This window comes from Protopterus annectens, chromosome 15.part0 (assembly GCF_019279795.1).
Source record: "Protopterus annectens isolate FY-2018-M chromosome 15.part0, PAN1.0, whole genome shotgun sequence".
Taxonomy (NCBI): Eukaryota; Metazoa; Chordata; order Ceratodontiformes; family Protopteridae; genus Protopterus; species Protopterus annectens.
This window is the reverse complement of record NC_056749.1, coordinates 46,173,801-46,189,231: the sequence shown is the minus strand read 5'-3', so window position 1 is coordinate 46,189,231 and position 15,431 is coordinate 46,173,801. Positions and strand designations below refer to the sequence as shown.

The window sequence follows — 15,431 nt, the reverse complement described above, 5'->3', positions numbered from 1 at the left end:
CAAATCTTCCACCTGGCCAGCTTCTTTACTCCTACTCTCTACCCAAAAATCGGAATGTCCTACCCATAGCCATTAGAACAACCCAGAATCCTGCCCATTTCAAAACTTCTTTACGCAATTACCTAGCTTCCATCTGGAGCTGTACTTGAACTCAGCCTCCTTAAAATATCTAACTCTACTGATATTCTTCTACTTTTATGCCATGTTTACCTAACTTCCTCTCTGCTCGATTTACCTCAAGTATGCTGTAATGTCACTACTACATGTTTAACTACTGGCTTACTGACTGTGCTTTTATAGTGTAAATCAATTGTTTCAGAATTGCATTTAAATCTGTATAAAATTTTACTTTTATTCATATACCGAGAAGATGTTCTCTAATTACCCCAAAAATGCTCTAATGTCACTTCCACCTGTTTAACAACAGGGTTACTGATTGTGTTTTCTATATTGTAAACTAATGGTTTCTTAGTTGTATTTTATCTATGTACATCTTCTTCTTTCGGCTGCTCCCATTAGGGGTCGCCACAGCAGATCAACTGTTTCCATTTCTTCCTGTCCTCTGCATCTTGCTCTGTCACACCAACCACCTGCATGTCCTCTCTCACCACATCCATAAACCTCATCTTAGGCCTTCCTCTTTTTCTGTTACCTGGCAGCATCATCCTTAGCATCTTTTTCCCAATATACTCTGCATCCCTCCTCAGCACATGTCCAAACCAACGTAATCTTGCCTCTCTGGCTTTGTCTCCAAACCTTCCAACCTGAATTGACCCTCTAATATACTTATTCCTAATCCTGTCCATCCTCATCACACCCAGTGCAAATCTTAACATCTTCAACTCTGCCACGTCAAGCTCTGACTCCTGCCTTTTTGACAATGCCACCATTTCCAACCAATATAACATAGCTGGTCTCTCTACCCTCTTGTAGACCCTTCTCTTTCACTCTTACTGGTACTCGTCTGTCACAAATCACTCCTGACACACTTCTCCACCCACTCCATCCTGCCTGTACTCTCTTCTTCACCTCTCTCCCACACTCACCAATACTCTGAACTGTTGATCCCAAGTATTTAAACTCATCCACCTTCACCACCTCTACTCCCTGCATCCTCACCATTCCTCTATCCTCACTCTCATTCACACACATATATTCTGTCTTAGTCCTGCTGACCTTCATTCCTCTTCTCTCTAGAGCATATCTCCACCTCTCCAGGGTCTCCTCCACCTGTTCCCTAGTCTCACTACATATCACAATGTCATCTGCAAACATCATATTCCATGGGGACTTCTGTCTGATCTTGTCTGTCAACCTGTCCATCACCACTGCAAATAAGAAAGGGCTCAGAGCTGATCCTTGATGTAATCCCACGTCCACCTTAAATGCATCCGTCACTCCAACCACAGACCTCACCGCTGTCACACTACACTCGTACATATCCTGTACCACTCTTACATACTTCTTTGACACTCCCAACTTCCTCATACAATACCACGACCCCTCTCTAAGTACCCTGTCATATGCTTTCCCTAAATCCACAAAGACACAATGCAACTCCTTCTGACCTTCTCTGTACTTCTCCATCAACACTCTCAGAACAAACATCGCATCTGTAGTGCTCTTTCCTGGCATGAAACTGCAGATCACTAATCATCACCTCCCTTCTTAACCTAGCTTCCACTACTCTTTCCCATAACTTCATGCTGTGACTGATTAATTTAATCCCTCTGTATTTACTACAGCTCTGCACATCACCCTTATTCTTAAACATTGGTACCAAAACACTTTTTCTCCATTCCTTAGGCATCCTCTTACTTTCCAAGATTTCATTAAACAATCTAGTTAAAAACTCCACTGCCCTTTCACCTAAACACCTCCATGCTTCCACAGGTATGTCATCTGGACCAACAGCCTTTCCATTCTTCATCCTCTTCATAGCTATCCTTACTTACTCCTTGCTAATCCACTGCACTTCATGATTCACTATCCACACATCATCCAACCTTCTCTCCCTCTCATTCTCTTCATTCATCAGCCCCTCACAGTACTCTTTCCATCTGCTCAACACACTCTCCTCACTTGGGAGGACATTTCCCTCATTATCCTTTATCACCCTTACCTGCTGCACATCTTTACTAGCTCTGTCCCTCTGTCTAGTCAATTGGTACAGGTCCTTTTCTCCCTCCTTAGTGTCCAACCTTTCACACAACTCTTCATACGCCTTATCCTTAGCCTTTGCCACCTCTCTCTTTGCCATGCACCTCATCTCCTTATACTATTCTCTACTTTCTTCATCTCTTTGCCAATCCCACCTCTTCTTCGCCAACCTCTTTTTCTGTATACTCTCCTGTACTTCCTCATTCCACCACCAGGTCTCCTTGTCCTCCTTCCTCTTTCCAGATGTCACACCAAGCACCTTCCTAGCCATCTCTCTTACTAGCTCTGCTGTAGTTACCCAGCTATTCGGTAACTCTTCACTGCCACCCAGTGCCTGTTTTAACTCTTCTCTGAACATCACCTCACAATTACCCTTTTTCAATTTCCAACATTTGATCCTTGGTGCTGCCCTCACACTCATCCCTCTCTTGATAACCAACGTCATCCTACAAACCACCATCCTATGCTGCCTAACTACACTTTCCCCTGCCACCACTTTACAGTCTCCAATCTCCTTCAGACTGGTCCCTTCTACATAAGATATAATCCACCTGTGTGCATCTCCCTCCACTCTTGTATGTCACCCTATGCTCCTCCCTCTTGTTAAAATACGTATTCATCACAGACATGTCCATCCTTTTCGCAAAATCCACTACCATCTGACCTTCTGCATTCCTTTGCTTAACACCATACCTACCCATCACTTCCTCATCTCCTCTGTTCCCTTCACCAACATGCCCATTGAAATATGCTCCAATCACCAGTCTCTCACCCTTGGGTACAGTCATCACCACTTTATCCAACTCACTCCAAAATTTTTCTTTCTCATCCATCGCACACCCAACTTGTGGAGCATATACACTTACAGCATTCATCATTACACCATCAATTTCCAGCTTCATAAACATCACTCTATCCGACACTCTTTTCACCTCCAAAACACTCTTAGCGCAAACTGTTCCTTCGGAATAATGCCTACGCCATTTCTCCTCCCATCCACACCATGATAAAACAATTTGAAACCACGTCCGATACATCTAGCCTTGCTCCCCTTCCATCTGGTCTCTTACACACACAATATACCAACTTCCTTCAGTCCATATCAGCTAGCTCTCTCCCTATACCAGTCATACTGTCAACATTCAAAGTTCCGACCCTCACTATCACAGTCTTAGCCTTTACCTACCTTCGGGCATGCCTTCCCCCTCTTCTCCTCCTTCGGCCAACAGTAGCCCAATTTCCACCAGCACCCTGTTGGCCAACAGTACTGGTGGCGGTCATTGTTAACCGGGGCCTCGACTGATCCGGTATGTATATCTGTACTGTTGTCTGCATGTATGATTTGGCAAAATTTTATGCCGGATGCCCTTCCTGACACAACCCTCCCCATTTATCTGGGCTTGGGACTGGCACAAAGAAATGCACTGACTTGTGCATCCATTTTATCTATGTGTATAATTCTACTTTTATTCACGTAATGAAGAGCTTTTCTCCCTGGGCCTCCACTGAAAATGGGCTCTGAATGGCCCAGTGGATTTTCACGGTAAACGGAAGGAAACTAAATAAATAATTTTATTTTATTTTACATTTGTTAAATGGGATGGTCTGACTGGACACAGATCCATTTTCAGCGGAGGCCCAGGGAGAAAAGCTCCACAGTAAGTAAAATTTTGCACAATATGTTAAAATACAGTATACAGCAGAAGACATAAGACCTATATATACAGGACAAAATAGTTACACATGGTTAATAACAGAATAAAAATACAAATTCAATCAGCATTAGGAGAAGGCCTAGACTGTAATATATATTACAGCAGGTATATTAGGAAGTGAGGTATATAAGTGGAATAATTTGAGGACTTATGTAATACATGGGCATAGCCACTTATTCTTTAAGTGAGTTTTTAAAGTGAGAAGAGGTAGGGGCAGAAATCAGAGCAGGGGGGACAGTATTCCAGGTTCTAGCTATGGAGTGGGAGAACAGTGCTTTTCCTGCAGTATTGTTAGCCCTAGAGATACAGAGGAGAGGTTTGTCGGAAGATCGGAGAGGACAATTTGTATTATAGTGGGTGAGAAGTTGGCCTAGTGCGGGTTTTTTTCTGGATGTGTTACCACATTGTAGGCAATGACTAATTGGTAAGAGGTTAGTAGCTGGGGAAGTTCCAGCCATTGCAGTTCCCTTAGAGCCTGGCAATGGTGGGTTCTAAAGGTGGAGTTTTTGCAAACTTGGCGATTTTATTATAACATGATTCGAGTCTGGCAAGGTCAAGTTTTCTAAGCTGGGTAAGAATTGGAGCAACATACATTAGGGTAGACAAGAGGTGAGCTTGGGCTAGAGTAATCCATGCTTGTTTCGAGAGGGATTTCCTTTGCCTATATAGTGTTCCCATTTTTTATGGACTTTTTTGATAGTTTGTGTAATGTGGACGTCGAAGTGTAGATTTTTATCAATTTCAACACCTAGGAGTTTGGTATGGTCAGAGGGAGAGATAATAGTGACATTTTTAGAGGAAATATTGAAGGATAGAGGGGTGGAAATGGTTTTGCTGGGGGTGAAAACAGTAATTTGGTTTTATTGGGGTCTAGGATAAGTTGAATCTGAGTTATCCAAATGTGCACAGAGCTTAAGGATTCCTGAGCGAGTTGTTGTAGGGTGGGAAGTGATGGAGCTGAACAGATAAAAGTTGAATGGTCAGCGTATTGTATAAGTGAAGCATGCTGCGCGGTGATATGAAGATTATTGGTAAATATGGAGAAAAGAAGTGGGCCTAACATGAAGCCTTGTGGTACACCTATGGTAGTTTGGAGTAAGGGGGCTAAGTACACTTTGCCATAGGACAGATTGTTGCCTATTTGACAGACAGCTTTTAAACCAGGCTATAGGAGAAGGGGCAAAGGATAGGGATGTCAGGATGTCTAGTAGTCAGGAATGTGAAACCATGTCAAATGCTTTGGAGTGGTCTAGAAATATAGCAGATACAAAATTATTATTTCTATGTTGGTTGATCAGATTGGTGAAAGAGAGCAGAGCGGTGGTTGTGCTATGGTGTTGTCAGAAGCCATGCTGTGTGGGGGAGAGGAGATGGTGTGAGTTTAGGAATTGTGTTACCTGAGAATGTATACATTTCTCTAGTATTTTAGATAAGGGGGAGATAGAATGACAAACGGGCGATAATTTGAGTATTCGTAAGAGTTTCCGCTTTTATGTAGTGGAATAATGTATGATACCTTCCACAGCTGTGGGACATATGCTTCTTGTATGGAGCGATTGATAAGAATAGAAATAGGGTAGGATAAGGATTCAGCAGCTATTTTTAGGAAGTTGGCTGGTAGATTGTCAGCAGCAAGGGTGGTAAGTTTCAGTTTTAGGAGGTGTTTTTTAACTGTTGAGGTGGGAATGGGTGAGACCATAAAGGATGGGATGTTGTCAGGGCATTTGTTTGGGTTATATGTAGGACTGTTTTTCGATAGTTGGGAGGATAGTGTTAAGGTGGATTCTATGAAGTGGTGATTGAATTGGGAGGCAATGCACTTGTTGTCATTCATGGAGTTGGGAGTGGGAGTGGTAGTTTTGCCTGGTTTTAGGAGAGAGTTAATGGCATGCCAAAACTTTTGGGGATCTTTTGAATGTTTGTTTTGGATAGTGAGGAAGTAATTTTGTCTATCAAGTTTAGTTTGTCTCTTGGCCTAATTTCTAAGCAACTTTGCTTGGCTAGGCTAGTATTGTATTTCTTCCAAATTCTCCAAGCCTTATCCCTTGACTTTAGAAGGGCTCTAGTTTCCCTAGTTAGCCATGGTGCATAGTTTGACTTGGTTCATAGGTTCACAGATTAGCACTAGGCTAACTGCCCCTGTGGGCTATTTCAAGCCTAGCTAATTACCCCATGTCAGAATCAAACCTTGCATCTTGTGTCTGTAAGGTAAACACCTTAACCATTATGCCAACCTCCCACCCCTAATTAATTTCCTAACTGGTGCAAGTCTATCAAAGATACTGATGAGAATATTGTTGAAGTAGTCAATGGCTTGGTCTAGATTTAGGGTTTGTAGTCGTTTCCAGTCACTATGTTTTAAAATACTGTTTAGTTCTTGTATATTTAGTTTACGATCATCTCTGACTTGTCTAAAAACAATGGGTTTGGCTATGTTGGTACGTTTCCACAGGAGGAAGGTGGGGAGATGGTCACTAAGACCATCAGGAAGGCATCCTGTTGGACAGTTGTGTTTGGGGAAGTTAACTAGTGTCCAATCTAGAATAGACTGTGTTTTTTTTGTCTATTCTAGTGGGTTCTTGGATAAGTTGGGTAAAACTGTAAAGATTAATATGGTTAGTGGGGTTGTTAGAGGTACAGGCTGACCAATTATTGTCCAGGTCACCTAGTAAGATGGTTTCTTGGGGGAGATTATCTGTGGCCCATTGCAACATTTCTTCAATGATGGGAGAGTTATTACCTGGGGGAATATAACAGCAGAGAATGATGATAGTTTTGCGTCATTTATGCTTAGGGTTGAACCTAAGGTTACGACATTTTGATATTTACATATGGGGATTTATAGAGGTTTGATGCTGATTGTATTTTTGTAGAGGACAGCAACTCCACCTCCCTTTTTGCCCACTCTATCCAGTCTTAGGATATTACATCCTGGTAGGAGAATTTCTTCATTTTGGGTACAAGGTTTTAGCCACATCTCGGTAATGGTTAGTATGTCAGGGGGGAGTAGTGAGCTATAAATGCATGTAGGTTAGAAAGTTTGTTAGAGACACATCTCGGTAATGGTTAGTATGTCAGGGGGGAGTAGTGAGCTATAAATGCATGTAGGTTAGAAAGTTTGTTAGAGACACTTCTGATGTTGACATTCAGAATCAATAGGTCAGAGATTTGCCTAGCAAAGAGTAGAGAGTTTTGTTGTCCAGGATTTGGGTGTATGTCTCCAGATACAAGTAGATTTTTAGTGATAAACAGTAGGTGTTTAAAATGTGTGCACTATGTCTATGTTGGATCTAAATGATGTTTTTCTAGTGTAAGATGGTGTTGTGTGACACTTACGAATGTGTAGGATTAAGCTCTCTTTAAATAATGTAGAAGAGATAGGAAAGAAAATGTGTGACTGTATATTTGTTTGAGCAAGTGTTATGTGGAATGATGTGTTTGCATATAATGATGTGATGTTTGTTAGGTATGTGAGGGTTAGGAAGAGAAATCCTAAGATTAATGGAATTTTATGAGGGAGTAGTGGTTGGGTCTTAGTAGTTTTGGAGTTCAAGTATGGGTGTGAGTATGAATGCATGGCAAGTAGATACTATGTACCTTTTTAAGGTAGACATTTGATAGGGGGTGTGTATGAGAGGTTGTTGATTGGAGGAGGGTGTGGTCAGATGATCTGGGGTTAGAATAAATGTAGAGGTAGTGGGGGCGGGTGGGAAATGGGGTCAGTGTAGGGGAGCGGAGTGAGCCGAGCGTAGCGGGGCTACACCAGTCCTCGAGACTGCAGAACCTATCTATAGGGCTGGTCAGGGCAGAACAGTAAAAGGAAGATACCCCTGTAATTAAAGCAGGAGTGGGAAGGAGGTGTGCAGGTTCAAGGTGGGGGAGGGGTAGACACAAACTAATACAAGGCTGTGCGTCAGAAAAACTGGACTAGGCCAGCTGCTAAAAAGAAAACAGGAAAACCAAACTAATTCAATTCCAGATCAGTGCATTGCAGTATCTTCCTAATAACAAATCTTATGCTACTAATCTAGTACAGTGTGGTGAAAAGGACCACCACTTCTACAGGGAAAAACAACTGAAGTATGGGCTGCTGGTACATAGATAAACTTTTTCCAAGAGAAAGTAATTTTACGTTATTGACCTAGGAGTACAACAGGAAGAGAAAAATGGGGGGGGGGCAGTAGTGTGCAGGTGTACAGTGAAAGGGGAAAGAGTAAATACAACTCTAACATACACTATTGTAGCTGAAAGTACTTTAGTGTTCCACCAACGCAGGGTCTCACAGTGCAGGGCAATGAGACAGCCTTGGGTTGATTGGAGGTTGGCCAAGACACAGGATGTAATTTTTGCTTAAGGGAATGCGAGCACACTACTGGGAATTCATATGAAGCAAGGCAGAAAAGCCAAGTCAAAAGTTGGTGCCTTTCTACCTAACAACTAAACAAACAAACAAACAATAAATAAATAAATAAAGGATGCTGATTCTAATTATTTCTGTAAAGCATTATGATTGAGGCAACCAAATAAGCTCACAGACGCAAATAACCCCACAATACCTGAGCCTCTAATCTACTTCAGCTCAAAGCGCTTTATTTCTATCACTCGGCTAGACCACCTCTGGAACAAATGATTGATGTCTTGCCCCAAGGTCACAGGCTGTGGTGCTGGTTGAAGAAACTGCCCCTGGAAAATGGAACTGACCAAGAATGGGGCTGCTGAAGATTTCTGGGAAGAAGCAGTAATGGCCATTGAGTGCCATCGATTCATAACTGGGTGTCCTTAACTGGCATGTTCAAGATGAGGCTGGAAATCTCTAAGCTTGATCCAGAAAATCCAGGGATGGATGACACAAGTACTACAGAATCTACCTGTCAAGGTGGGAGCCACAGCAGATACTTCTCTTCAGTTCCTCTGGTGTGCTACTGCCTGCAAAGGCTAAAAAGGTCATGTGAAATTCAAATCTACCTCCTGGAAGGCTGGGGCCTGGACAGTCATCCCACTTGCATTACTGCCGACAAAACTGTGATTTCTCCCACAGCATGCAAGAGACACCCCCCCACACCTGACACAGGGAAGCTTCTTTCTGCCATACAAGATAGTACTGTAGGATGGTGCTGGGCTTGGCTAGATGTCATCTGCCACAAAATCTAAAATGCGTGTAAATGTGACAACTTTAACTGAGAAACAAGGATTAAGATTCAAATTTTTCAAGGAGGAGACAGAAAAAAACAGTGAACTGGTGGGCAGAGCGATTAATGATCTTATGTGGTCAACATATTACGCTGCAACATATGCCATAATAGATACAGGTCTATGCATGATGATGGGAACTTCAGGAAAAAATATGATAAATTCGGACTGTATCAAAGTATGAACCCAAATGTAGAACTTGTCAAGCAGGATCCTCAATGCAATAGATGTTTTTTCTATGCTTAAATATATTAAATCTCCTGACCCTTTGGCTCTGTGGCTGTCAGGGTTGAAAACACGACTATGAATGAAACATCCTACAATTATACAAGTAAGCTGGGCACAGGAGGAAGCAGCCGTGTAGTGGTGGGAGTGAGAGGCTGAAGACAGCTTACCCATTCCACAAGGAGATGCGGGTACGTCTCACTGCTGGACTGATAACTGTGAGAGATACCCAAGAAGGCAGAATATTGGGGGGCAGACCTACCAAGAAGAGAATGCCTCTCTGCTGAGGCAAACACCCTTACATGATCTTCCTGTAGTAGGAACTGCAGCCAGCTGCTGACCAACATAAGTGGGATTAACAGCGGAAGAAAATGTATTCCTTCCGACAGGGTGGTGCGCCTACAACCTTTGTCTCCAAATATCCATGTCAGTATTCCTAAGTCCAGAAAGCATGAAGAATGAGCCAGTCACTGGGGAATGGAACTCAATCACTGTACAGTATGACAGGGTGCCCAAAAACAGAATCATAAATATAATACTCTCCTATTCATTTGCTGACTCTCACTTCCTCTTTACTGTTATTCACTACTTACCCCTATCTCATACCCCCTTCATCACTTTCCTTCTAATCTACATTTTACTGTTATTCACTATTTACCCCTATCTCATACCCCCTCATCACTTTCCTTCTAACCTACGTTTTACTGTTATTCACTACTTACCCCTATCTCATACCCCCTCATCACTTTCCTTCTAACCTAAGTTTTACTGTTATTCACTACTTACCCCTATGTCATACGACCTCATCACTTTCCTTCTAACCTAAGTTTTACTGTTATTCACTACTTACCCCTATCTCATACCCCCTCATCACTTTCCTTCTAACCTACGTTTTACTGTTATTCACTAATTACCCCTATCTCATACCCCCTCATCACTTTCCTTCTAACCTACGTTTTACTGTTATTCACTACTTACCCTATCTCATACCCCTCATCACTTTCCTTCTAACCTACATTTTACTGTTATTCACTACTTACCCCTATCTCATACCCCTCATCACTATCCTTCTAACCTCGTTTTACTGTTATTCACTACTTACCCTATCTCATACCCCTCATCACTTTCCTTCTAACCACGTTTTACTGTTATTCACTACTTACCCCTATCTCATAACCCCTCATCACTTTCCTTCTAACCTACGTTTTACTGTTATTCACTACTTACCCCTATCTCATACCCCCTCATCACTTTCCTTCTAACCTACGTTTTACTGTTATTCACTACTTACCCCTATCTCATACCCCCTCATCACTTTCCTTCTAACCTACATTTTACTGTTATTCACTACTTACCCCTATCTCATACCCCTCATTACTTTCCTTCTAACCTCGTTTTACTGTTATTCACTACTTACCCCTATCTCATACCCCCTCATCACTTTCCTTCTAACCTACGTTTTACTTTTATTCACTACTTACCCCTATCTCATACCCCTCATCACTTTCCTTCTAACCCTCGTTTTACTGTTATTCACTACTTACCCCTATCTCATACCCCTCATCACTTTCCTTCTAACCTACGTTTTACTGTTATTCACTACTTACCCTATCTCATACCCCTCATCACTTTCCTTCTAACCTACGTTTTACTGTTATTCACTACTTACCCTTATCTCATATCCTCTCATCTCTTTCCTTCTAACCCTACGTTTTACTGTTATTCACTACTTACCCCTATCTCATACCCCCTCATCACTTTCCTTCTAACCTACGTTTTACTGTTATTCACTACTTCCCCTATGTCATACGCCCCCATCACTTTCCTTCTAACCTCGTTTTACTGTTATTCACTACTTACCCCTATCTCATACCCCCTCATCACTTTCCTTCTAACCTACGTTTTACTGTTATTCACTACTTACCCCTATCTCATACCCCCTCATCACTTTCCTTCTAACCTACGTTTTACTGTTATTCACTACTTACCCCTATCTCATACCCCCTCATTACTTTCCTTCTAACCTACGTTTTACTGTCTACTTCTTAACTTACTTTCTACCAATTAGATCTTCCTCTCTTCCCACCAATCTTTTCTTTGTAAGTAAAGATGCTTTTTTATTGTTATTGTCTTCTATAGTATACATATAACTTGGGAGTTCTTCTCCCTGGGCCACTGCTGAAAATGGGCTCTGCCCAGTCAGACTATCCTGGTCAACAAATGTACGTAAATAAATAAATTAAAAGATTTCAGGACCCTAGCATTCTGCTTTCACACCAACACCACAGTTATTAGCACACTGCAATATGGCAACTGCACTTGGGCACTGTATAGAAAAATGCTTATAGAAATGAGATTGAACAAACTAAACATAATGCTGGTTTCCTAGGCAGAGTGAAGTTAAGAGTGGAAAGGTCTGTACCCAAAGGCAAGTCAAAAACTGCTGTGAAATGTACAAGACTTAGAAGGGATACAGTTCCTGCACACAAAGCCTATCACAACCAGAAACTGAGTTAAAAGACTTTTAGTTTACACAAACTTCAAAAAAGCACCAGATCATCAGACAGCAGTACACAGAAACCTGTACAACAAGGATTAAACAGTGCACACATATAGGAGATAGTACGAAATGAGATATAACAAGGATTAAACAGTGCACACATACAGGAGATAGTATGAAATGAGATATAACAAGGATTAAACAGTGCACACATACAGGAGATAGTATGAAATGAGATATAACAAGGATTAAACAGTGCACACATACAGGAGATAGTATGAAATGAGATACAACGAGGATTAAACAGTGCACACATACAGGAGATAGCATGAAATGAGATATAACAAGGATTAAACAGTGCACACATACAGGAGATAGTATGAAATTAGATGTTTCCTACAGGGAACACAACAGTCGACCAAAAACAGGGTGGTTAATAAGACCGTGAGATAAGAACATAGAGCTTTAGCGGTTATGAATCAGCATGTGGAGGTTTCACACTGCAACACACAGCATAGCCTCAACCCAAGTAAACAGGGCTTCCTCAGCAAATGCAATCAATTTCTGAAGAGGCAAAATTTGCTTTCTTCCCTGCCACACATTTTACTGTCTTTTTTAAGGTGAAATACTTGATACTTTTGTGTTCAGAATTAAGAGTAATTTGCATCTTACCTGTTCATAATGAAGCAGAGCATATTCAGTGTGAAGCATTCCGTAGAGAGTAATGCTGGGAAGAAAACAGCAGGCGGGAGCAGAAGCACCAAGGGAAGGTTATACTTCAAATACAGATCAGATGTCTGCCAAGTGAAAGAAAAAGAAATGTTTCATGAGCACAGCACAGCTAGGACACGTTAAAGCAGAAAGTACTTACCATAAGAGCAGATGTTCAAACAGATCATTGCTGCAGTACTGCAAACTTCCCTCCATCCTTTGTCTCAATCCAGATAAAATCTCTTTAGCTAGCAGATCTATGAGACTCTCTCTGTCTGTCTGACACCCTCCCCTGTGGGAGAAATGAAGACACCTTGAAGACATCTGGTTGAAATTTCAAGTAGTTTATTCGGTTAAGTAGGTAGATGGAGGAGTGTTGTTCTTCTAATACATTACATTCAACAGATCAGTTATTTAAAGGCAGTTACAGACAAGGATGGAAGGGCCTAGGGTAGCTGATTAGAGGAAAATCTGGGAGTGGAAAAATAAGGAGCCAATCCCAAATCCTAGAGATTACTCCCTTATTTGATATTCCTGAAAGACCCATGATATTTTACTAGCTCAAAAGCCTGTGGAACCTCATTCTTTGTTAGAAGTTAAATACTAAAATAAAATGTTTGAGCTACCACTTTAGGACTATATTTACAAAAACACTTTCACCTGAGCTTCATCAGGTTCATCTAATAGAGGGTTTCCACTTTGATCATTAACAATGCCTGCTTTTATGAAGCTATCACCAGACTTTATTAGTTTGTTTTCTAACACGTTAATACTGTGTCTGTATCTGTGGGGCTCATATTCCTTTGAGCCAGTTATGAAAGCTTAATTGCAGAACTTTTTATACAGTCTACCACATGTGATATGACTTTTACTAGGCTCATATCTCCTGAAATACAATATGAAAGGCTGAAAAAAAAAACTGCTCCTGGAGTTCCAGCATTTCATATTATTTCATATATATTCAAACTGGGGAAGGAACTGAAACATGAGGAAGGGGAACACCAAGAATGGGGGATAGGGTGGGACAACAGCTGATGCTCACACTGCCCAGTGCTGTATCCAGCCAGAAGTCAAGTCATCTCTGTGACTATCATTCCTACTGGGCCCAGCCACTGCTTTCCTGATGGGCAGAGCCAAACTGTTTTGTCATGAGAACAAGGACGTGCTGCAGGTGGCCAGTGTGTGTCAAACCACCATTTCATCAAAGCCATCACCACAACCTCCAGGTTATCTACAATGACTTATTGGTGGACACAGTGGATCCCTCCAGCAACCTCTAGGTTATCTACAGTGACTTATTGGTGGACACAGTGGACCCCTCCAGGTTGCACCCCACTGGATGTCCCTTGCATCCAGGTCTTCCACAACGTCCTTACCAGAACCCCTCCCCACTGCCAGTGAGCCTTCTCTTCTGATTTCAATCCCCTACCACATCTGTCTGCATTACAACATGCTGTGTAACACTACACCCAGGGTCACACCTCCACTGCCAGTGAGCCCTCTCTTCAGATGGCAATCTCCTACCACACCTGTCTGCATTACAGCATGCTGTGTAACACTGCACACACAGCACATTTGCTGTTGCAGGTTTCTGGAGCATACTGCAGCTATACCACACGGGGTGAGTAAACAGCATAAGTAGGTCTTCTTTACTCTGAACACATTTTTTACAATGGTACAGGTGTATGACAATGCAGAGTTGTCTGCCATGGTCTGTGGGTACTGGATATGTGTCATTAGTAATGAATCCAGACCATTTTTGGCATCACCAGAGGGATGTCACCCCCCCCCCACAAAAAAATGACAAAATGCATGTCTGTCAGATATAGGTATCATGGGTGATGCACTGACAAATTCTACATTACACCGTCTGCACGGCAGACCATCTAGCAGTTGGTGGAAAACCCCTTTTTGTTGACATATTGTTGATGGTGATGCAGGTGCAGTCGGTAGCACCTCAGGGAATTGGGCAAAGTCACAGAACATCTACAAAATATTGCTTCCCTCCTCTGTCATATGTGAAAGTTACACATGCTTGTCTACATGATGTAGCGGGTCTATATTGCAACACTGAACGCTTAAAACAGCGAACGATGTTACATCAACACATTTTCAGCGAAAGCTGAAAATGTTGAATCCACAGAACAGCAATTTCTTTCCTAGGGAAAGAAATCGCTGTTCCAACCCCCACAAAAAAAAAAAAAAACATTACACACTTCCAAACACATACACAATCCTAATTATACCCCCCCAAAACCAGTAAACAACTAAAGTACACATATGCACATAACCCAATCATACATTTAACGAAAAAAAAAGTAAACATTTTAAACCATATGCACTTACCTTAACCCGCACCCTAACCCTAAGGTCAGTAACTCTCGCACATTTACATAAACCACTCCAAACACATACACACTTACCTTAAGCCTAATTCTACCCCCCAAAACAAAAGTAAACAGCTGAAAACACATACACACGTAACTCAACCATACATCTAAAACAAAATATAAAACAGTAAACACTTTAATACATATGCACTTACCTTAACCAGCACCCTAACTCTAAGGTCAGTAACTGTTGCACAGTCACACTGGGGAGCTATACCGGACGACCACACTACACTTCGGAACACGGCAAAACAATGAAGCGGTCAAGCGACTTCTTTCCCAGGGAAAGAATTCGCTGAACAGCTGTTTTGCCTGTTCGCTCTACATGTGTCGGCGAAAACGCATTCGACATAATGCGCTTTCGTTGTACTCATAGTAACCCGATGTAGCACTGCATTCAGAAAGTGATGAAGCAGATGCCTGGGATACACCCAGCATTCTTATTTTTGGTTGCTGGAAATTCCCTGCATAATGGACTGACATTGATACACATAACTTAGTTTCCATAGGACTAGGCATTCCACAAATCCCAAGACTCCA

The 15,431-nt window shown here is 41.8% G+C and overlaps 1 protein-coding gene across 1 annotated transcript in view; it reads right to left on the bottom strand.

The window, feature by feature from the left end:
* CENPI (centromere protein I) overlaps positions 1 to 15,431 on the bottom strand; it is a 2,543,587-nt gene that overhangs the window by 289,809 nt on the left and 2,238,347 nt on the right. The window contains exon 16 of the mRNA XM_044057225.1: positions 12,463 to 12,587. Within this exon, the coding sequence (XP_043913160.1) occupies positions 12,463 to 12,587 (125 nt within the window). The remainder of the gene's footprint in view (positions 1 to 12,462; positions 12,588 to 15,431) is intronic.